The 25,794-nt window shown below is 39.9% G+C and overlaps 1 protein-coding gene and 2 non-coding genes across 13 annotated transcripts in view; 2 read left to right on the forward strand and 1 right to left on the reverse strand.

The window, feature by feature from the left end:
* Positions 1-11,136: 11,136 nt before the first annotated feature.
* MYO9A (myosin IXA) overlaps positions 11,137-25,794 on the reverse strand; it is a 236,254-nt gene continuing 221,596 nt past the window's right edge. For all 11 annotated transcript variants that reach the window (XM_043470964.1, XM_043470963.1, XM_043470968.1 and 8 more), the window contains 3 exons: positions 17,397-17,599; positions 15,026-15,168; positions 11,137-13,949 (listed from right to left, as the gene is read on the reverse strand). In XM_043470964.1, coding sequence (XP_043326899.1) covers positions 13,486-13,949; positions 15,026-15,168; positions 17,397-17,599 — 810 coding nt within the window. In that variant the 3' untranslated portion in view covers positions 11,137-13,485. The remainder of the gene's footprint in view (positions 13,950-15,025; positions 15,169-17,396; positions 17,600-25,794) is intronic.
* LOC122444459 lies at positions 14,300-14,442 on the forward strand. The gene has a single exon (XR_006270290.1).
* LOC122444451 lies at positions 14,518-14,600 on the forward strand. The gene has a single exon (XR_006270283.1).

Below are 25,794 nucleotides of genomic sequence, written 5' to 3' on the forward strand. Positions count from 1 at the left end.
TTGTTAAAGAGGTTGTCTTTTTTCCATTGTATATCCTTGCCTCCTTTGTCGAAGATAAGGTGTCCATAGGTACGTGGATTTATCTCTGGGCTTTCTATTCTGTTGCATTGATCTATATTTCTGTCTTTGTGCCAGTACCATACTGTCTTGATGACTGTGGGTTTGTAGTAGAGCCTAAAGTCAGGCAGGTTGATTCCTCCAGTTCTATTCTTCTTTCTCAAGGTTGCTTTGGCTATTCGAGATTTTTTGTATTTCCATACAAATTGTGAAATTATTTGTTCTAGTTTTGTGAAAAATATCGTTGGTAGCTTGATAGGGATTGCATTGAATCTATAGATTGCTTTGGGTAGTATAGTCATTTTCACAATATTGATTCTTCCAATCCATGAACACAGTATAATTCTCCATATATTTGTGTCCTCTTTGATTTCTTTCATCAGTGTTTTATAGTTTTCTATGTATAGGTCTTTTGTTTCTTTAGGTAGATATACTCCTGAGTATTTTATTCTTTTCATTGCAATTGTTTCCTTAATTTCTCTTTCTGTTTTCTCATTGTTAGTGTATAGGAAAGCAAGGGATTTCTGTGTGTTAATTTTATATCCTGCAACTTTACTATATTCATTGATTAGCTCTAGTAATTTTCTGGTAGAGTCTTTAGGGTTTTCTATGTAGAGGATCATGTCATCTGCAAACAGTGAGAGTTTTACTTCTTCTTTTCCTATCTGGATTCCTTTTATTTCTTTTTCTGCTCTGATTGATGTGGCCAAAACTTCCAAAACTATGTTGAATAGTGGTGGTGAGAGTGGGCACCCTTATCTTGTTCCTGACTTTAGGGGAAATGCTTTCGATTTTTCACCATTGAGGATAATGTTTGCTGTGGGTTTGTCATATATAGCTTTTATTATGTTGAGGCATGTTCCTTCTATTCCTGCTTTCTGGAGAGTTTTTATCATAAATGGATGTTGAATTTTGTTAAAGGTTTTTTCTGCATCTATTGAGATAATCATATGGTTTTTATCTTTCAATTTGTTAATGTGGTGTATTACATTGATTGATTTGCGGATATTAAAGAATCCTTGAATTCCTGGGATAAAGCCCACTTGGTCATGATGTATGATGTTTTTAATATGTTGTTGGATTCTGTTTGATAGAATTTTGTTAAGGATTTTTGCATCTATGTTCATCAGTGATATTGGCCTGTAGTTTTCTTTTTTTGTGGTATGTTTGTCTGGTTTTGGTATTAGGGTGATGGTGGCTTCATAGAATGAGTTTGGAAGTTTACCTTCTGCAATTTTCTGGAAGAGTTTCAGTATGATAGGTGTTAGCTCTTCTCTAAATTTTTGGTAGAATTCAGCTGTGAAGCCATCTGGTCCTGGGCTTTTGTTTGCTGGAAGATTTCTGATTACAGTTTCGATTTCCATGCTTGTGATGGGTCTGTTAAGATCTTCTATTTCTTCCTGGTTCAGTTTTGGAAAATTATACTTTTCTAAGAGTTTGTCCATTTCATCCAAGTTGTCCATTTTATTGGCATAGAGCTGCTGGTAGTAGTCTCTTATGATCCTTTGGATTTCAGTGTTGTCTGTTGTGATCTCTTCATTTTCATTTCTAATTTTGATTTGGTTCTTCTCCCTTTGTTTCTTAATGAGTCTGGCTAACGTTTGTCAATTTTGTTTATCTTTTCAAAAAACCAGCTTTTAGCTTTGTTGATTTTTTCTATGGTCTCTTTTTGTTTCTTTTGCATTTATTTCTGCCCTAATTTTTAAGATTTCTTTCTTTCTACTAACCCTGGGGTTCTTCATTTCTTCCTTCTCTAGTTGCTTTAGGTGTAGAGTTAGGTTATTTATTTGACTTTTTTCTTGTTTCTTGAGGTAAGCCTGTATTGCTATGAACCTTCCCCTTAGCACTGCTTTTACAGTGTCCCATAGGTTTAGGGTTGTTGTGTTTTCATTTTCGTTCCTATGCATGTTTTGATTTCTTTTTTGCTTTCTTCTATGATTTGTTGGTTATTCAGAAGCATGTTTTTTAGCCTCCATATGTTTGAATTTTTAATTTTTTTTCCTGTAATTGAGAACTAATTACTGCATTGTGGTCAGAAAAGATGACTGGAATGATTTCAATTTTTTTAAATTTACCAAGGCTAGATTTATGGCCCAGGATGTGATCTATTCTGGAGAAGGTTCCGTGTGCACTTGAGAAAAAGGTGAAATTGATTGTTTTGGGATGAAATGTCCTATAGATATCAATTAGGTCCAGCTGGTTCATTGTGTCATTTAAAGTTTGTGTTCCCTTGTTAATTTTCTGTTTAGTTGATCTATCCATAGGTGTGAGTGGGGTATTAAAGTCTCCCACTATTATTGCATTATTGTTAATTTCCCCTTTCATACTCATTAGCATTTGCCTTACATATTGCAGTGCTCCTATGTTGGGTGCATATATATTTATAATTGTTATATCTTCTTCTTGGATTGATCCATTGATCATTATGTAGTGTCCTTCTTTGTCTCTTTTCACAGCCTTTATTTTAAAGTCTATTTTATCTGATATGAGTATTGCGACTCCTGCTTTCTTTTGGTCTCTGTTTATGTGAAATATTTTTTTCCAGCCTTTCACTTTCAGTCTGTATGTGTCCCTAGGTTTGAGGTGGGTCTCTTGTAGACAGCATATATAGGGGTCTTGTTTTTGTATCCATTCAGCCAGTCTTTGTCTTTTGGTTGAGGCATTCAACCCATTTACATTTAAGGTAATTATTGATAAGTATGATCCTATTGCTATTTACTTTCTTGTTTTGGGTTCAAATTTATAAACTTTTCTGTGTTTTCTGTCTAGACAAGATCCTTTAGCATTTGTTGAAGAGCTGGTTTGGTGGTGCTGAATTCTCTGAGCTTTTGCTTGTCTGTAAAGCTTTTGATTTCTCCTTCATATTTGAATGAGATCCTTGCTGGGTACAATAATCTGGGTTGTAGGTTTTTCTCTTTGATCACTTTAAGTATGGCCTGCCATTCCCTTCTGGTTTGAAGAGTTTCTATTGAAAGATCAGCTGTTATCCTTATGGGAATCCCCTGGTGAGTTATTTGTTGTTTTTCCCTTGCTGCTTTTAATACTTGTTCTTTGTGTTTGACCTTTGTCAATTTGATTAATATGTGTCTTGGGGTGTTTCGCCTTGGGTTTATCCTGTTTGGAACTCTCTGGGTTTCTTGGACTTGGGTGGCTATTTCCTTCCCCATTTTAGGGAAGTTTTCAACTATTATCTCCTCAAGTATTTTCTCAAGGCCTTTCTTTTTGTTTTCTTCTGGGACTCCTATGATTCGAATGTTGGGGCATTTAACATTGTCCCAGAGGTATCTGAGGTTGTCCTCATTTCTTTTCATTCTTTTTTTTTCCTCTGTGCTTCATTTATTTCCACCATTCTATCTTCCACCTCATTTATCCTATCTTCTGCCTCATTTATTCTACTGTTGGTTCTCTCCAGAGTGCTTTTGATATCAGTTATTGCATTATTCATTATTGACTCTATTTTATTTCTTCTAGGTCCTTGTTAAACTTTTCTTGCATCTTCTCAATCCTTGTCTCCAGACTATTTATCTGTAACTACATTTTGTTTCCAAGATTTTGGATCATTTTTACTATCATTTTTCTGAATTCTTTTTCAGGTAGACTCCCTATCTCCTCCTCTTTGGTTTGGTTTGGTTTGGTTTGGTTTATTTGGGCTTTTATCATGCTCCTTTACCTGCTGAATATTTCTCTGCCTTTTCATCTTGTTTAGGTTGCTGTGTTTGGGGTGGCCTTTTTGTATGCTGGAAGTTTGTGGTTCCTCTTCATTGTGGAGGTTCCTCCCTGTGGGTAGGGTTGGACGAGTGGCTTGTCAAGGTTTCCTGGTTAGGGAAGCTTGAGTCTGTGTTCTGGTGGGTGGAGCTGGATCTCCTCTCTGGTGTGCAATGAAGTGTCCAGCAGTGAGTTTTGAGGGTCCTATGGGTTTGGTGTGACTTTTGGCCACCTGTATTTTTGTGCTCAGGGTTATGTTCCTGCGTTGCTGGAGAATTAGTTTGGTATGTCTTGCTCTGAAACTTGTTGGCTCTTGGGTGGAGCTTGGTTTCAGTGTAGGTACAGAGGTTTTTGGATGAGCTCTTGTTGATTAATGTTCCCTGGAGTCAGGAGTTTTCTGGTGTTCTCAAGTTCTGGACTTAAGCCTCCTGCCTCTGGCTTCCAGACTTATTCTTACAGTAGCCTCAAGACTTCTCCATCCATACAGCACCGATGATAAAACATCTAGGTTAATGGTGAAAAGATTCTCCACAGTGGGGGACACCCAGAGAGGGTCACAGAGTTACAAGGAGAAGAGAAGAGGGAGGAAGGAGATAGAGGTGACCAGGAGGAGAAGAGGGGGAATCAAAAGGGGGGAGAGTAATCTAGTCAGTAATCAATTCCCTATTTGCTCTCCACAGTCTGGAACACTCAGAGAAGTTCACGGAGTTCCATAGAGAAGAGAAGAGGGAGGAAGGAGATAGAGGTGACCAGGAGGAGAGGAGGAGGAGTCAAAAGGAGAGAGACCAATCTAGCCAGTAATCAGTTCCCTAAGTGTTCTCCACAGCCCAGAATACCCAAAGAGATTCAGAGTTAAGTACAGAAGAGAAGGGGGAGGGAGGAGATAGAGGTGATCTGGGGGAGAAAAAGCAGAGTCAAAAGGGGAGAGAGCAATCAAGCCAGTAATCACACTCCTAAGTAAAAATGGGTACTGAAGATTGGATTCTTAAAGGTACAGAAATGATAACAAATACCAAAAAGCAAAGATTAAAAATCTAGAGTAGAGGTTAGACTCTCAAAAATACAATATTAAAAAAAAATTGCAAACGTTATTTTAAAAATATATGAAGTTTGCTTTAAAAACAGGGTCTTTTTTTTTTTTTTTTGCAAGGTAATAGTAGGTTTCAAAAATGAAAATTAAAGGACTAATAAAGAACTTAAAAAATTTTTAAATTAAAAAATGATAATAGTCAAATATATCTAGGAATTTCTCTGGAGCTCTTGGGGGCAGTATGGGGTCATCTCAGTTTCAGATAGTTCCTTGAAACAGCTTATACTTCTCAAGGTCTATAGGTCTATATACTATAGGTCCCTTCCAATGTAGCCAATGCTAACTACAGGGTTTTAATCTGTTGCACCTGTCACTTCCAAAGCAGTTCCCTCTTTGTTTATTTTGGCTTCCTCTGTTTGCAAGTCTCTTCAGTATCTTACTTCTGCCCTGACACAAGGGGGCGAAGGTGGTCATTTAGTTAGGCTCACTCATTCAATTGTGCTGCAGGGAGGGAGGAACATTGGAAACAAATGTCACTGGCGTGTGTGGGGAGTGCTCGCAGTGACTGGGCCACACTGGGTTTGCCCCGCTCACAGCATGTGTGCTTTCCCAGTCTACACTGCTCAGGCTCCAGATTGCTCTGCAGGGAAACTGTCTATGGTGGGCCCTGGGTTGCGTGCACTTCCCAGGGCTAAGCCGCTCAGGTTCGGGTTCTCGGGTACACCACAAAGACACAGACTCAGTCGGGCCTGCGTTTTGTGCCCTTCCCAGGTCCGACCAGCTCAGGGACCAGGTGCTTGGTGAGCGCACACTCCCCAGGTGGGTGGTGCGTCTTATCACCTCCCCCGTCCCAGCCACTCGGTTTCCTGGGTGCACAGCGGGAGCACCATCTCAGGTGTGCCGTGTGTCTCTTCTGGGGCGCTGGTCTCTGGCTGCGACCCTCCTGGTGGATGTCAACCGTCCAGGATCCCAGGAAGACTTGGTTAGCAACTGGGAGCCTGCTCGCAGTTTGGTAGAGGATGTCGTCTCTGGGGCCGAGTTTGCCCCTTGCCTTCCGGCTCTGGCTGTCGCCCACCTGTCTCCGTGCCTCCAGTGAAGGATGGGACAGTCCGCGGTTGGCTAGCTCTCCTCTGGTATTTGCTCAGTCCTTTGTTCTGTGAGCGGCCCAGCAGTGGCTTAGGTTAGAGCTTTTCACCGCTAAGTTTTCTGTTTTTTTTTTTCTCTCTCTCTGGCTATCCCATGGTTTGGGTTGCTATCTCACGTTAGCTCCCTCAGATTGCCCTCAGGGTATTCAAGCCTGGTGCTTTACCCTAAGCAATGCAGCCCCTGCTTCCCTGTTCAGCTCCCGCTTGCTGGTGGTGGACACCAGTGTTTGGGCTACTTCTCCACTGGGAGTTGCAGTTAGGCATGTAATCTGTGGGTTTTATTTATTTTCTCCTCCTGGTTATGTTGCCCTCTGAGATTCCAAAACTCCCTACAGACTCGCCGGTAAGAGGGTTTCCTGGTGTTTGGAAACTTCTCTTTTATGACTCCCTCCCCGGGTCAGGTCTCCGTTCCTAACTCTTTTGTCTCTCTTTTTCTCTTTTTATATTTTGTCCTACCTCCTTTAGAAGAAAATGGGCTGCCTTTCTGGGTGCCTGGTGTCCTCTGCCAGTGTTCAAAAGTTGTTTTGTGGTATTTGCTCAGCGTTCAAATGATCTTTCATTGAATCTGTGGGGGAGAAAGTCGTCTCCCGTCCTATTCCCCCACCATCTTAGGACCGCCCCCGATCTTAGTTTTCTGAATGTTGAGTTTTAAGACAACTTTTTCACTCTCTTCTTTCACTTTCATCAAGAGGCTCTTTAGTTCTTCTTTGCTTCCTGCCCTAAGTGTGGTGTTGTAGATAAACTTAATTATCTGCAGCCAACCCAGCATCCACCCCCTCACCCCGCCCCATGGCCCTTCTTAAGGTCTTATCATCATTGCAAAGATGCCAGTCAGTTCATCTGTCAGGATCCCCTTCCCCTATGGTTTGTTAGTAGAAGACAGGCACTCACGTGAGACTTGTAAAGGAAATGAGAAGCCATTAATCTCTGGACGCAGTCACAGCCAAATGTGTGGGAAGACAATTTCACAGCAACCTTCCTGAGAGTTGCAGGAGCTTTAAAAGATTCACAACTGCTGGCTTTCTTGACCTTCAGTGGGAGCTTTCTCTGACCTGCTTCCCCACTTCTTCCAATGTTTACATTAAGCCCCTAATTCCTATCTCAAGTCCTTCGCATCTAAAATACACTGAGCGGCTTCTGTAATCCTAATACAGCTCTCAGTTGATCCTAGGATTTACTCAACCTTTTGCTGTAAATTGGCCCTACTGAAACTCAGATGGGTAACAGCTCTACCCCAAAGTCTTTAGGGCCAGTGCTAGGGGAGGGTATACTACGAAAACTCTTTTCTGCCCTCGGTGCCAGAAACGTCTTTGGCTATGAAGCACACAGAGGTAGGCTTGTGTGGGCCTATCTGGGCCTTTCTTTTCAACTGCAGTTTTCAGATTTGTGAGACACTCTACTTCTACCTTTAAGGGAGTATTTAGATGTAGGAAGGGCAGAGAAAGACTCACAAGTTGCCAAGAAGCAACCATTCAGATTAATAAAAACTGACAGTGGGACCCAGATATTGTGGATGACTAGTCTCCATCTGGTGGACACCACTGGTTTTCCTCACTAGGATGCAAACTCCATAGGGTGCAAGGGCTTTGGTCACCAGTATACCCCAACCAACCAGAGTGCTCAGTCAACACTTGTCAAATGAGGGATAAATGGCCCCACAGAACTGGGAAGTGACATGCTTGTTGGAGTCTATGCCTCACAAGATCCAATAGATGTTACAGGTGTCTCATCCATGTTCATGGTTATGTCCCTGGCTCTAAGATGCTGTACTGTTATCCAATTTAGGAGAAAGAACAATTATTTAACAAGCAAAAGCTCTGATCTGTGTCTCCTTACAACTTTCTGCTCTTTCTTCATAATCGGAAAGGTCTGTTGTAGATTTAGTTATCACAGGGGGAACTTTCAAAAATGGCATTACTATGTTTTATTTAGCCAATTGCTGCTGCTGCTGCTAAGTCGCTTCAGTCGTGTCTGACTCTGTGTGACCCCATAGACGGCAGCCCACCAGGCTCCGCTGTCCCTGGGATAATCCAGGCAAGAACACTGGAGTGCGTTGCCATTTCCTTCTCCAATGCATAAAAGCAAAAGTGAAGTCACTCAGTCGTATCCGCCTCTTCGCGACCCCATGGACTGCAGCCTACCAGGCTCTTCCGTCCATGGGATTTTCCAGGCACGAGTACTGGAGTGGGTTGCCGTTGCCTTCTCCAATTTAGCCAACTGAGGAAACCTTAAACAATCCACTACTCTTATTATGTTATCATGTAGACAATGCAAACTGTAGATGTAAACAATGTAAAAAAAAATGGAAAGGATGATCTCAGAATTTTTAAGTGGAATAAATTTGACATTAGGGATAAATTGATCACAATTTTTTTTTTTTTTTTTCAATTTCACTTCAGATTTGGTTTGGTATTTGAGAACCCCTGATCACATTCAACTCTCTCATCCAAATTGTAAGTGTGGGCACCTTTTGTTAGGTGCTGAGGATCGAAGAGTCAGAAGATAGGTTCCCGTCTTGCCTTGGGAAGCTAACGTCAGTTTTTTGATGTCACAAACACTGGCCGCTATTGAGAACACAAGACATCTAAGCCAGTTCGACGGGGAACAGGAAATTTCCAAGTAGAAATGCCTTTTACACTATGACCTCAGAGTCAGTAGGAGTTACCCAGAGAAAACCTGGGGGAGGGAACACATTCCAGACTGAAGACAAATGACCTTGCCCAAGTCATGCAAGTGCAGGGGCAGAACAAAAAAGGACACACCAGGGCCCTTTACTAGCAGCTATGCCTTTTTGCTGAAGATCCTCAATGTAGATTTATTTTCTTCCCTGCACCCCATCTCTAAATTGATTAAATGAAGTCTTGACAACTTAGCATTTATGGAAAACTGACAACTTGAAATCTCACCTCCACTTGAGCTAAATTAAGTTTCCAATAATTACCATCTCTGTATTTTATCAATTGGGGCTCAGTCCTTTGCTTAAAAAAAAAACAAAACACGAGAACTTTATCAAAAATCATTGCTATTCCTTGGGTTCAGGCTGGAGTGAGTTGGGGTGGGAGCCAGGATGGTCAGAAAACAAACCACACGTATTGCTGCTTCTGGAAGCTTTGTTCTTTAATGGTCCATGGAGTGACCTGTCCGTCAAGCTGCTCCTGTGTAGCCATACAGTGTGTATTTTGAGTGGCACAAACTGCACTTTATACAACTGATGGCCCCAGCCCCACCCCCTGCCAAAAAAAAAAAAAAAAAAGGAAATTACAAAGTGCCTGTTGATTGCATCAGGAATGTAATCAGTTCTGTGGGTGAGACAAATCATTCTTTGTATAGAATTATTCTATTAAACAGTAAAATGATATTATATTTCACAGGCTATGTCCTTTTACAATAGATAGTCTCTTATAAATTTACACTCAGTATATTTATATAAATTACTTTAAATTCATTAATATAATACTTATCTGTAGTCCACACCTTTCCCTTAGTAAATACAATTACTTGGTTCCAAAGGTGCAACTTTTACATGACCTAAGAGGGATGATAAATAGGCATTCAGTATGGATGGAAAGCAAGGTGATGGACCCCTCAGTGCGGCTTTTTTGACAACAGTTTCAACTAAGAGACCAACAAGCCCTAATAGATCCACCTCCGTAGTCACTATTTTGCCCTTTACCACCAGATAAGACGTGGGAGCAGTTCCAGAGAAAAGTGGGTAAACAGTATTTTAGGGGCATAGAAAGATAGCAAAGTGAAAGTGTTAGTCACTCAGTCGTGTCTGACTCTTTGCGACCTCATGGACTGTACCCTCTGTCCGTAGAATTCTCCAGGCAACAATACTGGAGTGAGCTGCCATTCCCTTCTCCAGGGCATCTTCCCAACCCAGGGATCGAACCCAGGTTTCCCACATTGCAGGCAGATTGTTTACCATGTGATCCATCAGGGAAGCCCTGAGAAAGACTCCCACAGCCACCAAGGAACTTTACTACCAAGGCTAACATGGTATTGGGGGACAGTGCCAACTGTCACAGAATTATGGGGAGCTGTCCCACAATTATGGGTAGACAAACATATCTGTCAGCACCGAATGATGCTGTGTTGGTCCACACAGAATGACCAAGAGGGGGTAAAATGAGAGAGAAGAGAATAAGGAAAGCCAGCTGGAGTGTTTCCTTCTTAAAATTCTCTGAGCTTTGAACACATCCTGAGAATATTTTCTTCTCTCTTGTTCACCAAAGTGCTTGTGAAAGGTACACATTCCTCAGTTAAGAGTTTAAACAAGAAAAATGTGGCCCACAGGCACTGAAGTGGGCCTGCAGAACCTTGCTGGAGCTCCTATTTTCTGCATGCTTCTGGGATCCTCCATCTTTGACAGTGAAAACAACCCTACTGTGATGGAAGACAGAAGTCTCCACTAACTCCCATGACAAGGGAGGGCGCTTATATCGCATCCTCTGAGTTCAGGTCCCTCTGCCTCCACAAGGCTCATACTGGGCTGTTATCTTCTTTGTGTTCACAGAAATCCAGAGTGGCACAATAATTAAAATGGCAGGAAGTACACAGTGCATTACAAATGAAGCAAGTCACCTTCCTGAATCCTTTCTGTATTTACTTCATTTTGTGTATACACACTTTGACCCTACAATTATACTTTTCTGCTTCCATTACATTTTCCATGATAAGGGATATGTTGGCTTTCATGGGGAGAATTAAAACTCCAGGCTGTATCTGGGGCTGAGAAGGTGTGGTAAGAAGAGAATGCTCTGCATTTTAGAGTATGGGCTCCAAATCAGGGGCTGCCTCTGTGCTGCCACACATGGGATTCCTTTGAGGCATTTGAGATCAAAGAAAATGAGCAAAGGAGAAGCAAATAGAAAGCACACATTTGACACATACAGATGTTAAATATCTTAATTATAAGTGATTGTAATGCAGCATTGGCTTGTGGTAATATAACATGAACCACAGGATAACTGGTTAAGATGAGAGGAGAGGAGAGACAGCACTTGGTTCCGACAGCTGTTAAGTGTTATGGCTTCATCTTTTTCAGGCCAACAATGCCCATTATTCTAGAGAACAGCAGCATGCTTTCCTTCAAAGGGAGGGTCCCGCCTTTGCTCTCCATTCTTAGCATTCCATGCATCTCCCTTTCCCCACCCCTCCATTCTGACAGCTTGTTAAATGACTAGAAATCCACAAATCTAGCAACTGAAAAACAAATATTTATTTAATGTTATCCAAATTCAGGTTTTAGGTCCCTGAGAAAAAATTATAAAGTCTCTTAACATCCATCACCTGGTTCCTATAAAGTGACCTATATGAGTAGTTTATTTATTTTTTTTAACTGCCAAAAACTTATTTTGCAAAACAGCAACAAAACAAAAACTCCATAAAGATTTAGAAGGGAGACCGTATGCCAAGATGTGTTTCCCAGGCCATTCCTCTAAGCCAAAGAAAACTACTCAACAGGGGTAATCGCTTTTTTTTTTTTGTAATGTCCTGGAACAAGTGGAAAGGAGTACTCAACACCGGCTGAAAACCACCTTCCCAAGAATAATGGGAGAGACTGTGCCTGGCACAGGGACTGGGGTACCCATGCAGACACAACCATGCTGAGGGGCTGGGTTCTGCTCTAGGAGATTCTCTGAAATTCAGATTTTAACAGACTTTATTTACCTTTATTACTCCTCAAGGCAGCATGAACAAGGTGGCAGATGTTTGCAGGCTATAAAATCAAACATGTTTAGTTACTAACCATCATCATTCTGGAAACTGACAGACTCCTTTTCCCGAGGTCATTTCTGAACCCCACCAGGGAGAGGAAAGCCGCCTGCTTCCTGGAGCTGCCACTCGGGATGATATTTGTGTCTGGCCTCTGGGGCTCGACAGCAGCCACAAGAGGCAGTGGCATGAGGGTCACTGTTGTGTAACAGGAGAGACTCTGCCTTATTAATGAAAGTCCTCAGGTTTCTATAACTTCATCTCAAAGAAGTATGAAAAGGAAGAATAACCAAAATTCAGGTTACAGATGGTAAAGGCTCTTTTTTAGAACAGTGCATGTGGCAGTTAGACAAGATGCATTTAGTAACTTTAAAAAAGAAACATTTTCACATATTTATCTCAAACAGGGCATCATGTTTCATTTCCCATATATTATAAATAGCAAAAACAGACTTCTAATCCCACAAACACTAAGAAGCTTAAAATGCTTTTATAACTCAGCTCATGGAGACACCCAGTGGTGAGGAAAATGGTTTGACTTTTCCCTCAACCCAGGGATATCTGGCTCTCACCACCACATCCAATGGCCCTTAATCTGTGGGAAGAAATTCTATGGGGAGGAAGGAAGCATAAAGTTAAAAAGAAATATGCACACTATACATATATATATTTACAGTAAACTTCAATAACCAGAATATTAACAAAAATAGCTTCAAGTAGTCCTTGATTTTTTTAAATCTATTTAATACTGATGGTCTGAGGAAAAAAGATAAAAGCTAGATGGGTCATATTAAAAACTTTTCTTTTTTTCTTTTTTGGCAGCTTTCTGTAACGTTTACTCATGCAGTGCTATGTGTGACTGCCTGGGGAGAAGTGATTAAGTGGTCACATCATTTGTGTGAGCTCATGGTGGAAATCCACCAGCAGATAAACAGGTTCATATATGGTCTTCAGTTTAATCTATACAAAGAGAAAGGCCTAGATAAATTAGAATGAAACCCTCCTGTTTAGGGATCACCATGTCTCTGGGACATTTAAAAAATATTAGAGGAACCTGATTCTAGGATAAGGGGATATAAGAACAGTATGGCTATTGAAACTTCGGCCCATGCAATCCATTTGGCAGGAACTAACCAGGGGTTAAACCAGCATTGATTATTATGACATCAAACATCGTTGAAAAACAAAACAGGTCTTCTCTTCTTCATTGGATAACCACAGAGGTCTCAAACATGCTCTGATGGCTTGATGGAGACAACTGCTTTTTTTTAACTTTCCCCAGAATATAACATGGAGTGTTTCTCAAAAATCTTAAAATAGAGGGCTTAGGCTTTTTGCTTACAAATCCTTGGAAGAAAATTATATTCTATACCAGCTCCTAACGATCCCAAAATAAACCCAAAGGATTTTGCTTTCATGGTTAAGAAAGGTTTATATGTTTTCTTCAAATGTTAGAAATCAGTGGGTCCCTCTAGCCCACAATGTCCCCCCAGTTCCACGCTCACCTCTGGGAAGGGAAAAAGGGAGGGAGAGGCAACACAAAGACCTCCTCAGCTGACCCAAACCCCAAGGCCCTGGGCGCTCTGTTCAGCGAAACCTCCAGTCGGATAGAGCAGCCAAGGCACAGCTGGCACCATCCCTGGCAGGCTTCAAAGACGACTTTCCGCTTAGGCAGGAGGCCCGCCCGGGACGCAGCACACAAGGTCTTGGTTGTACGCTCGGGCAAGAGGCAGGACCACAATCAGGGTGGGTACTGTGGACCAGGTGATGAAGCCCCGAGATGAGGTGTGTTCACCACTCTGTAGCCATAAGGGACACACATCTGCCAGTTCAGACCATAAACTCATTATTCCCAAAGAGAGCGAGCTGTTGGGCCGAGCTGCAGTCTGGGTCCACAGTTTTCCTGCGGCCAGACACAACTATCCCCTCTGGGGTCTCTTTGGTTTTCTGAGGTGAGTTTTTCACATTCTTTAATTTTTGTTTTCCCTTTTCAGGGTTGAAGGTTCCTCTGCTGATGAACTGAGGCTTGTCTTCTAGGGATTTGGTCTGGCCGGATGGCCCTTCCATCCCGAGGGCCTCACCAGCTGAGGAAGCTCGGTAGAAAGGAGATTTGGAATAAATCTGAAATCGTCTTCTGGTCCCATGAGAAGATGCAGTGCCAGATGAACATAAAGAAGAGACTGAAGAGTCCACTGAATCCAGTGAGTCTTGCTGCTTTTTGAGCTGCTTCCGCAACTTGCTTGAAGGTTCAGACTTGCCAGCTGCCTTCGCAGAGATAAGGGCTAAGCTTCTCTCTAATGCAAGAAAGAGACCAAAGTTGTAAATGACAGTTCTCTCTGAAGCAAATCATTGTGTGATGAAGAGGTGTCACTGCTCACATGTGAAAGTGGGTGGGCTAAGATCTGGAAGGTCCAGGGTGACCTGCTTTGGGCACAGTCACAATTTAAGAAGAGTTCATCACCCATCTCTACACCATCCATATCGTTTCAGAATCAACCCTGAGGAAGCTGGAGTGGGACCACGCCATTAGAAGAGGCCTACAAACATCCCCATCATTTAAAACACTGCCAGAGATCCTGGCGCACGAAGCGGGGCAGGGAGGTTTGCAGGGTTGGGTGTAGCGAGTGGCGTAGGGGACAGGGCGCCCCCGGGTCCACGATGCAGCCCCCAGATGAGGCCGCAGTATTTTCCTTATATGATCAGGCCCCATGGCTGGCGGCGCCACCGGCCCGGAGCCTGAGAGGATTATGAAAACGTGTCAGGCGAAATAGGGCCAGGGACCCGGGGGCTGGGAGGTTAGGGGGAGGCAGTTAGGCTAAGGTTTGGGTGTGGTTAGGGTGGCCCCTGCCGCTCTGCGAGCCCTGGTCGATGATGACGTGACCACTGCACAATCTGAGTTCTGGGAACTAGGTGATGGAGTGTGTTCTGAGAACGGACTGAGACTGGAAAAAAAAAAAAACAACACTGCCAGAATATGTAGTAAATACCACATCTCGCAGAGACACGTCAGACAGTTAAAGACTTCCCTGGGTCCGGTCCCATCTCATAGCAGGGCACGGCTCCCACTACCTGCCCTTAGAAAACGGGTCATGAGTCAGTAAGATAACATGAGCTATGACTGCTGGCTTTTCTCTGTGGTAAATACAAAGAAACACTACATTACAAAAGAAATATATTACACTGAAGGCTTGGTCTGATGAACAATTTATACAGACGCTTTAGGAGGACTGGTATATTTCAGCTCCTTAGGACTTTGTCATCTTTTCATGTGAGGTCAAGGGCCTTCTTGAAAGAGACTGTCTTTGCTTGGGAATCCTTATTCCTCCTCTGCAAAACAATCTGGAGTCTTTGGTCTAACATGTTCATTTACCTGATTTCTCAGAGATGGCACCTTCAGACTCAATATTCACATTTTCTGAGCTATCAGCAGTTCCTATGGAGGCCTCAGACTCAAGGGTTTCATCGTCAGAGGCACGTGGTTCCAGGACAAGCATCTCAAATGTTAGTTCTTCCCTGAAAGATACAATCAAGAAATCATTATCATTTGATAAGAAATGGAAGGAAGCCAACAGGAAAGCAGACCGTCTGTGAATGTCAGGAATTTAGGTAGCAAAAACAGTCACATTTCTTACTGTTCCCTTGCAGGGTGGTGATAAGGACCTGTATACCTGATGCGAAGAGCCAACTCACTGGAAAAGACCCTGATGCTAGGAAAGATTGAAGGCAGAAGGAGAAGGGGATGACAGAGGATGGGATGGCTGGATGGCATCACCGACTCAATGGACGTATGTTTGAGCAAACCAAGGGAGATAGTGAAGGATAGGGAAGCCTGGCTTGCTGCAGTCCATGGGGTCGCAAAGAGCTGAACATGACTTAGCGAATGAACAACAAGTCACAGTCACAGTGAAGATTAAAGACAGCAAAGGCTGGGACCTATAATGGAGCTAAGGGTGAGGCAGAGGAAGACACTAAAGCTGTAAGATCCTTTGATAAAATGAACTCTGGGCTGCTAATCAGGAGATTGGGATTCTAAACTCACTCTGAACTCAATCATAATACATCAGGAAAGTACTTTCCTCTTTCTGGACCTTAACTTTCTCATCCACAAAAACAAATAGACTAAACTAGATGGTCTCTAGGATTCCTTCCAGCTCTTAAACTATTTTCTACAAAATTTTATTAGCTGCTACACACTCTATCCTCCACCTTCTTTGGCCAAGGAAAGACCTCTAGATCTCCTAAATGAAATAAAACAGACTGACCTCTTCTGTCCTTTTAAACCTTTGCCATCTCTACTTAAGACTACTATTCTCTACTCCTTCTTATCAATCACTCACCCCCTCTCAGCCATGCCTCCTCATTCCCTGAAGTCTTTGGTACCTGGCTCCTAATCTTACTTTCTCACTACTGCCTGACACCACTCTGATTCATTTTAATCAATATCTTTGTTAAAAGCTCATGTTAATACCCTAACACCAAAGTTCCTTTGTATCTGCAATTCCTAATAACCTTTTCTCCACTCTAGGCAATTTTCCCCAGTGGGCAGACCCTGGAGTTGTCGATCCCTCCTCCACTCTGTCCACTGCCTCCTTAATCCTTTCAAGTTTAACTCCGTTTTCATCAATTCTCCTCCTTTTCAGAGCCCTCTTAGCTTCTCTTCCACTCTATCCAGCTTTAAACTATTCATCCTTTAATACCTCCGATACCTGGCTTGAGATTCATGGACAATCTTTGCAAGGATAGTCTTGCCAACAATTCACTGCTGCAATGACAACTGTCATAAGCAATGCACATTCACATCTCTGAGACTATGCTCATACATTTTCCTTTGGGACTTTCACCTTCCTGGCAAATTCCTATTCATCCTTCAATACTTCCAATTCCATTTTCATCAAAGCTGAATTAGCTCCTCTTTCAGATCATTTTCGTATCAAATAGCTATCTGCTCATCAAAGTAGACCATTTTTACCTTATCATGTTCAGCACAGTTGAGCCCTAGCTGCTTTTTCAGCTTATCCAAATTCTAGAAGCAATCCTGACAAGCAAAAAGTACTTTAAAAGAGTCATAATCTCTCATGAATCAAGCTCTCACACCTGGGATCCTGGAACTCAGGAACAAAAATCTCCTTAAAACTTAAGTCATCACTGTCAACCAGTACACAGTACCTTCAGAGAAAACCACAGGATGTTCACATTATACCCAAGAAGTAGTGTTACCATCCTTGCTCCAGGAATGGCAGAGGTCACAAAGCAGTTTATTTGTCTCTCTCCCAAATTGCAACCAATTTTCCTGCCTGGTGTCCCAGCACCTCCAACAGTTGCTGCCTTACCCTGACCATCCAGTTGCTGACCCCATGGTTATACTCATCTTCAGATAATAATGTTCCTTTATGGAGTTCTGAATCATCTTAGCCTGGGAATCCTCATTCCTCCTTTATAAGAAAAATCTGTCACCAAGACTGGTGACCTGTTAGGAATCTGGGCTAAGACTGACACACCCTGTCCAGTCAAGCTTTCGAGAATCTCCACTGTAGCAGTTTCAGATCTCCCAGGTCATGAGCATCCTTCCCTGAGGTGACAACTTTCGCACTGCTACCTGAGTACAGACAGCATGTCCTTGTCATCTCCACATCCCCTGTACCCTGATATAGAGCTTGACTCACAATAAGGAAGAATAAAGAGTACAGGAGGAAGGAAATGGAAACAGGTAACGGTTGCTCCCTCTCCTTCCGGCGACTCACTTTTCTTTCTGCAGATTCTCAATCTGCTCGGTCAGGACTCTCTCCTCCTGCTGCATAGCTGCCTGCTGCTGCTCTGTGATGTCAGTATCCAGGGCCGCCTCACTAGTCAAGGTCTCTTCCGTGACATCAGACATGGAGGGCAACCGAACCACAGCAGGAGAGGATGGACATGGATAGTTTCCTCGACGAAGACGCCCCTTGCCCTGCAAAGAAAAATACATGTTAAAGGTAAACTGAGTGACTCCATCAGTTTTACTTGGCCCAGTTAGGATAACAAGTGTAATATTTCCATCACACCTGGTGAATGGTGGGAATAAGTGGAAACATTCTATGAGACCTAAAATATTTAATGAGATACCATATCCATCAAACACATTTCAGCTAAGTATTTCTTGCCAGAGCACTGGAAAATGGGTATGCAGGTGGGTGGGAGTGTAAGAACACACCGTGTACTGGGATGAGACTCTCTTTTTTAACTAAGGTATAGTTGTTTTACAATGCTGTATTAGTCTCTTCTGCTGTACAATGAAGTGAGTCAGCTGTATGTATACACGTATTCCCCTTCCTCTTGAACTTCCCTCCCTCCTCCCCTCTTCTGCCCCTCCGAGTTATCACAGAGCTCCAAACTAAGCTCCCTGTGCTATAAAGCAACCTTCCACTAGCCATTTTACACATGGTAGTGTATATGTGTCAATTCTAATCTTTACAATGATATGAGATTCTTCTTTTCATCTAAGCTATCTCCTGCAAAACCAAATATCCTGCAAACTAAATATCCACACATGGCTTATTTAAATTTTAATTAATTAAAGTTAAATGGGATGGGGGGGAGGGATAAACTGGGAGATTGGAATTGACATATATGTATATGACGTGTGCATACTACTATATATAAAACAGATAACTAATAAGGACCTACTGTATAGCACAGGGAACTCTACTCAATACTCCGTGATGGCCTATATGGAAAAAAAATCTTTAACAAGAGTGGATACATGCATAACTGACTTACTTCACTGCACACCTGAAACTAACACAACATTATAAATCAAGTATACGCCAATGAAACTTTTTTTAATTAAACAGAAGTAAAAATTGAGCTCTGCAATCACCCTAGCCAGATTTCAAAAGTTTAACAGCCACAGGTGGTTAGTGACTACCAAAAGGAAAAGTGCAGATATAGAACATCTCTATCATCAAAGTTCTGAGGGATAACACTGCTCTGTAACGTTAACCTTGGAATATATACACTCTCTAGGAAGACTATACAAAACAGGTCCTAAAACTCAATTTTATTTTTTTAAAAATATCATTTATATATTATAGGGTGTTAGTGAGAGATATTCTCTAAGAACAACTCAAGAAACTTCCTTCTTGAGATCATAGGGGGAATAATCTCGTTTTAATTGGTTACTTTGTATGTAACTTTAGCCTCTGATAATGACAATTAAACCTCCTGCTGAGAACAACTGGACCAAACATAAAAACCTAACAGATTCTTGAAGGCACTACAGAGTTAACAAGGCAGACCAAAGAGAGGTTGGCTCAGTATTCAGGGCTAAGTTATATTTAAGAAGAGGCAGATGGGAGTCTGACAGAGCTTCTGACAGACTACAGCAGGAGTCAGAAATATGGCCCTTGGGCCAAATGTGTCCTAATGTCAGATTTTGTAAATAAAGCTTTATTGAAATACTTTTCTGCTCATTAATTCATGCATTGTCTATGGCTCTTCTGCAGAGTAACGGTAGCACTGATAGTTGCAACAGCTTCCATGTTCCACAAAGCCTCAAGTATTTAGACTATGGTCCTTTATAGAAAATTTGCCAAGCCCTGGGGTAAGAATAATAGTCCAGACCCAGGCAAGGATGTGAGTTGTAGTCGGGTGTTGAATGTGGACTCCACCCATGCCTGATGCTGGGACCCCTAAGGTTTGTAAATTGAAACTATTATAGTCATTGCAGATACTGCAGGCTAGCTTCAAGTTGTCTGAATGGTTCAAAAAACGGTAATCCCTAAAATTGGTTTCAAGTAATCTCAGATTGCTAGTGTCCTAGAATCTGGCAGAAAACAATGAAAACACTCTCTGGAGGAAAGTAACACCATCTCAGGTTTCAAAATATTTTTACAAATAATTTTTAAAAATACTTTGCTCACATACAATAAAAGGTAACCAAGCACAAAAGGAGATAAGACAATGTAAATGGAAACCAGTAAAAACAACAGAAACCCTCAATGACACCAGATATTGTGACCATCAGAACAGACTTAAAGTAACCGTGCTGAAAGACACAGAAAGACATAGTTTAACTAGTGGACTGGAATAGGTCAGAAGAAAATATAAAGAATCAAGCAGAGAAAACAAAATTTTTTCTAGAAAAATTCAGTAAAGAAGATAAGAGGACACAATAAAAAGATCTATCATATGCAAAAAGATCACTAGAGAGATCCTATAGGAGAAATAACAAAGAAATAATAGCAGAACATCTTTCAAAACCAATTAAAGATATCAACCTACTGACTGAAGAAAATCTTCAACCTTTAGAAAAGATAAACATTGGGTTGGCCAAAAAGTTCATTTGGGTCTTTCCATCTGATGTTATACGAAAAGTCTGAGTGAACTTTTTGGCCAATTCAATAAAAAGAAGTCCATACCCAAACCTAGAGACAGCTGCTAAAAATTAAAGGCAAGAGAAAATCTAAAAAGAAGTCAGAAAAAAAAAAATGTATCTGCAACAAAGAAGCAACTATTTGATTCAAGGCTTCCTTTTCAACAGAAACAATGAAAGTCAGAAAACAACAAATGGTATTTTCAAAAGATGAAAGGAAAAAGTAACTGCCTGTCTAGAATTCTATATATTGCAAAAGCAGCCTTCAAGAATGAAGTTCAAATAAAGACATTTTCAGACATACTAAGATAGGAAATCTGTCACCAGCAGATCTGCACTAAGGGACGGACAGACAGAAAATAACCCAAAGAGAAAAATCAAGGAGAAAGAAATGAAGAGCAGTGAAAACAGTAAATATGTAAGCCTAAATGAATTTTCATAAAACATAAGAATAATGTATTGCATTTAAAATACAAGATAATTTAAAACATCTGCATAACAACAACAGCAACTATATCATACAATAGCTAAAGCATATTAAAGACCTTGCACTATCTAGGAAAAAAATAAAAGCACCAACTGACTTTGATAAATCACAGATGTCTGTTGTAATCTTTAGGTTGAAAACTAAAAGAAGAGTAAAAAAAGTATAAAACTTTAAAACTAAGGAAAAAATGGAATATAATATGTAGTCAAAAGGAAAAAAGAACAAAACAGGCAAGAAACAAAACACATATCACGTAGGAAAAATTAAAAGCACAAAATAAAATAGTAGATTTAAATCCAAATATATCAGTGATTATATTAAGTAGATTAAATGCTTTAGTTAAAACCTGAAGATTATCAGACTGTATTTAAAAAAAAGAAATTTCAACTATATTAAGTTTACAAGGCATGCATATAAAATATTCAGAAATCAGGAAGGCTGAAAGCAAAAAGGCAGGAGTAAAAGACATACCATGTCAGCACAGAGAAAACAAGTGTATACACACAAATCAGTAAAGTAATAGACCTAAACAACTTAATAAACACAAGTTATCTAATAGACATATAGAATTCATGACCTAACAATTACAGGGTATTTTAAAGCACACACAGCAAAGACAATAATAAATTTCCCAGGATTGAAACAGTTTATCTGACTTTTAAAGTAATTTAAAGTAAGTTTTCTGACAGTGCAATTACAAAGAGAAAACTAAAAATCCCTATGTATGCAGAATTTAAGAAACAGACTTCTATGGATCAAGAGAATGTGATACATATATGAAATAATGCAATTTGCAGCAACATGGATGGACCTAGAGACTATCATACTAAATGAAGTAAGTCGGAAAGAGAAAGACAAATGTCATATGACATCACTTATGTATGGAATCTAAAATATGACACAAAGGAACTTATCTATGAAACAGAAACAGATTCCCAGACACACAGCACAGACTTGTTGCCAAGGGGAAGAGTGAGGGAGAGACGGATGAAGAGTGTGGGATTAGCAGACATAAACTATTACATATAGAATGGATAAATACCACAGCCCTACTGTATAGCTCAGGGAACTATACTCAATATTCTGTGGTAAAACCATAATGGAAAAGAATGAGAGAATGATATATGTGTGTAAGTGAGTCATTCTGCTTGCTGTATGGCAGAAATTAACACAACACTGTAAATCAACTATACTTGAATAAAATTTAAAAAAAGAAAAAGAAATAGACTTCTAAAACACCCATAGCCAAAGAAGAAATCACAACAGGAACTTTAAAATTCTTTGAACTAAAACAACAATGTCAAAATCTGTGGGATGCAGTTTAACTCTGTTGCTCTTAAAGTTATAAGCTTTATATGCATACATTAGAAAAAAAGGTTAAAAATGAAAAAGGTAAGTACTTTAGAAAACTTTAGAAAAAAGGTATCTATTTTAGAAAACTATGGAAAAAACAATAAAATAAACCCAAGGAGAAAAAAAGGAAATAAAGAGTAAATAGACACTAGAAAAAAGAGGACCAAAGTCAAATGCAGCTCTTTGAAACAACAAAGAATTTTAAATTGATAAAGAAAAATTGGCAAAATTGATAAGAAAGAAAGAAATCACAAATAACCAAAAGCAGGAATGAAAACGGGGGCATCATCCAAATCTAGTAGACATGAAAAAGATAAGAGGCCACACTATGAACAACTGTATGTTAATAAATCTGAAATTTTATACAAAGTGGAGAAATTTCTACAAAAGTCCAAGTAACTAATACTGTCAAGGAATTTAAAAAATGTGATTAATTTTATAAACGTAATCTATAAATAAAATCTTTATAGAGAGAAAACTGTAAGCTTAGATGATTTCACCAGTAAACAAGAAGAAATAACACACAAATTTCTTCCAAAGAATTAAAAATAAGGACTACTCTCCTGCTTGCCACAACTAGAGGAAAAAAAAAAAAAGCCCACACAATAAAGACCCAGCACATCCATAAATAAATAAAAATTATAAAAAAAGGACTGCTCTCCAACTCAAAAGAGGCCAGCATAAACTAGATATTAAAATGTAGGACATTAAAAGGATAGTCTATAATAGGACAATTTTACTCAAGCACAGGTGCAAAAATTCTAAACATACTATAAACCAATCTCAATAAAAACCCCAAGACAATTTTTGTGAAGCTGATTCTATAATTTATATGGCAATATATACAGAGCCAAGAATAGTCAAAACACTACTGAAGAAGGTAGAGTGACTTGTTCTAGCAGATATTTTTAGAAAGCTATACTAATTGAAATAGTGGTGTTGATACAAAGATAGTCAAAATAGACTAGAAAGAGATCCACACATATAAAGACCACTCCCTATATTATATCACATACAAAAATATTTTCAGGTGGATTATACACCTAAATGTGAAAGGCAAAACAATAAAGCTTGTAGATGATAATAATAAAGATTATCTTCATAACTTAAGATTGTGAAAAAATTCTTAAACATGACCCTAAAAGTACTAATCTAAAGGAAAAGATTGGTGAATTAGGCTACATTAAAATTAAGAACATCCTGTTCATTGTCAGACACCTTTAAGAGCGAAGAAGAAATTACGCAACGGAAGTAATCAATAAAGGGCTTATATCCAGAATCCATAAAGGGCTTATATTCAGAATCCATTAAGAACTCTTTCAAATCAGAAAAAGGCAGACAACCCCATCAGAAAAATGAACAAGAGTTGTGAACAGGTCCTCCATCAAAGAGGATATCCAAACTGCCAACATACTCATGAGAGAGTGCTTAAGCACATTAGAGTCACAACACAGAAATTTAAAATGAAACCCTAATGATACATCCATTAAAATGGCTAAAATGAAAGAACCTGGCAATGTAAGAGCTGGGAAGGAAGTGGAGCAATTGGGAACTCTCATACACTGCTAGTACAATACAACTATTTTGAAAAAAAATTGGCATTATGGACTCAAGATGAAAAATAAAACTATATATATATATATATATATATATATATATATATATATCCTGTGACCCAGTAATTCCACTCCTGTATAACCACCACAAAAATACATCCATGTCACCATCAAAACTACATGTATCAGAATGTTCCTAGAAGCATTACTCATAATTCCCTAAAATACAAGCCAAATGTCCATCAACACTAGAAGAGATTAACTGTGGTATACACATACACCAAAGTACTATTACAGTAACAAGTGTGCACTATAATGAAACACAATAATATGGACAAGTCTTACACATATAAGGCTGAGTGAAACAAATCAGATATAAAATACCTGTTACATGAGTCCATTTATATAAAGCTCAAAAACAGAACTGCAGTGCTCAGGGATACAGCACCAGCGGGAGAACAACAAAGAAAACAGAGTAAGTGATCAACATAATACTCAGATTATTGCCTACTTTCGGGGGAGAGAAAGGATTGTGATTGGAAAGAAAAAGATAAGAGTTTCTGGGGGTTCTATCTCTTGACCTAAGGGTGGTACATGGATGTTCATAATTAAGACATGTATATATGTTTCTGTGCTTTTCTATATGTGTCATATTTCTCAATAAAGTTAGTTCCTCTTCAAAGCTAGTTATTAATGTAAAATACTGCTATCTTTTGAATAGCATGGGACAAAAAAACTGGCAGATTTCTGAGTTGATGTTGGGGAGAAGAAAGGAAGATCTGTCTCAGAAACAGAAACTGCTGAGCTAGCCCAAATGATAAGGTGAAAGTGGAGGGTAGTTCTAAAGACATTCAGGCTGATTCTTCCAAACATATGCCCTCTAAAACATGCAACAGGATAAATATCAGGAGGATGACAAGATTGCTATTCCACTTTTAGTTCTGGGATCAAGAAATGAGGAATAAGTTATGAAAGCCTTCAAAACAAAGGATCAAAGTTCACCATATGTATGGAAACACACAAAAAAACCTCGAACAGACAAAGCAATCTTGAGAAAGAAAAATGGAACTGGAGGAATCAACCTTCCTGACTTCAGACTACACTACAAAGCTACAGTCATCAAGACAGTATGGTACTGGCACAAAGACAGAAATATAGATCAATGGAACAAAATAGAAAGCCCAGAGATAAATCCACACACCTATGGACACCTTATCTTTGACAAAGGTGACAAAAATATACAATGGAGAGAAGACAATCTCTTTAACAAGTGGTACTAGGAAAACTGGTCAACCACCTGTAAAAGAATGAAACCAGAATATTTTCTATCACCATATACAAAAATAAACTCAAAATGGATTAAAGATCTAAATATAAGACCAGAAACTATAAAACTCTTAGAAAAAAACATAGGCAGAACACTCTTTGACATAAATCACAGCAAGATCCTCTATTACCCACCTCCCAGAGTAATGGAAATGAAAACAAAAGTAAACAAATGGGACCTAATTAAACTTAAAAGTTTTTGTGCAACGAAGGAAACTATAAGCAAGGTGAAAAAAGGCAGCCTTCAGAATGGGAGAAAATAATAGCAAATGAAATAACTGATAAAGAATTAATCTCCAAAATATACAAGCAGTTCATGCAGATCAATACCAGAAAAATGAACGATCCAATCAAAAAGTGGGCCAAAGAACTAAACAGACATTTCTCCAAAGAAGACATATGATGGCTAATGTGCTTTGTTGCTCAGGTGTGTCCAATTCTTTGTGACCCCAAGGACTGTAGCCCACCAGGCTCCTCTGTCCATGAGGTTTCTCCCGGCAAGTATACTAGAGTGGGCTGCCATGGAGTTCACTGGAGATGCCTAATAAACACATGAAAAGATGCTCAACATCACTCATTAACAGAGAAATGCAAATCAAAACCACAATGAGGTACCAACTCACACCAGTCAGAATGGCTGCCATCAAAAAGTCTACAAACAATAAATGCTAGAGAGGGTGTGGAGAAAAGGGAACCCTCTTACACCATTGGTGGGAATGAAAACTAGTACAGCCACTATGGAGAACAGTGTGGAGATTCCTTAAAAAACTGGAAAGAGAACTGCCTTACGACCCAGCAATCCCACTGCTGAGCATACACACTGAGGAAACCAGATCTGAAAGAGACATGTGTACCCCAGTGTTCACTGCAGCACTGTTTACAATAGCTAGGACATGGAAGCAACCTAGATGTCCATCAGCAGATGAATGGATAAGGAAGTTGTGGTACATAAACAAAATGGAATATTACTTAGCTATAAAAAAGAACGCATTTGTGTCAGTTCTAATGAGATGGATGAAACTGGAGCCTATTATACACAGTGAAGTATACAGAAGTATACAGAAAGAGAA

The sequence above is a fragment of the Cervus canadensis genome, chromosome 6, assembly GCF_019320065.1.
Source record: "Cervus canadensis isolate Bull #8, Minnesota chromosome 6, ASM1932006v1, whole genome shotgun sequence".
In the NCBI taxonomy this organism is placed as follows: domain Eukaryota; kingdom Metazoa; phylum Chordata; class Mammalia; order Artiodactyla; family Cervidae; genus Cervus; species Cervus canadensis.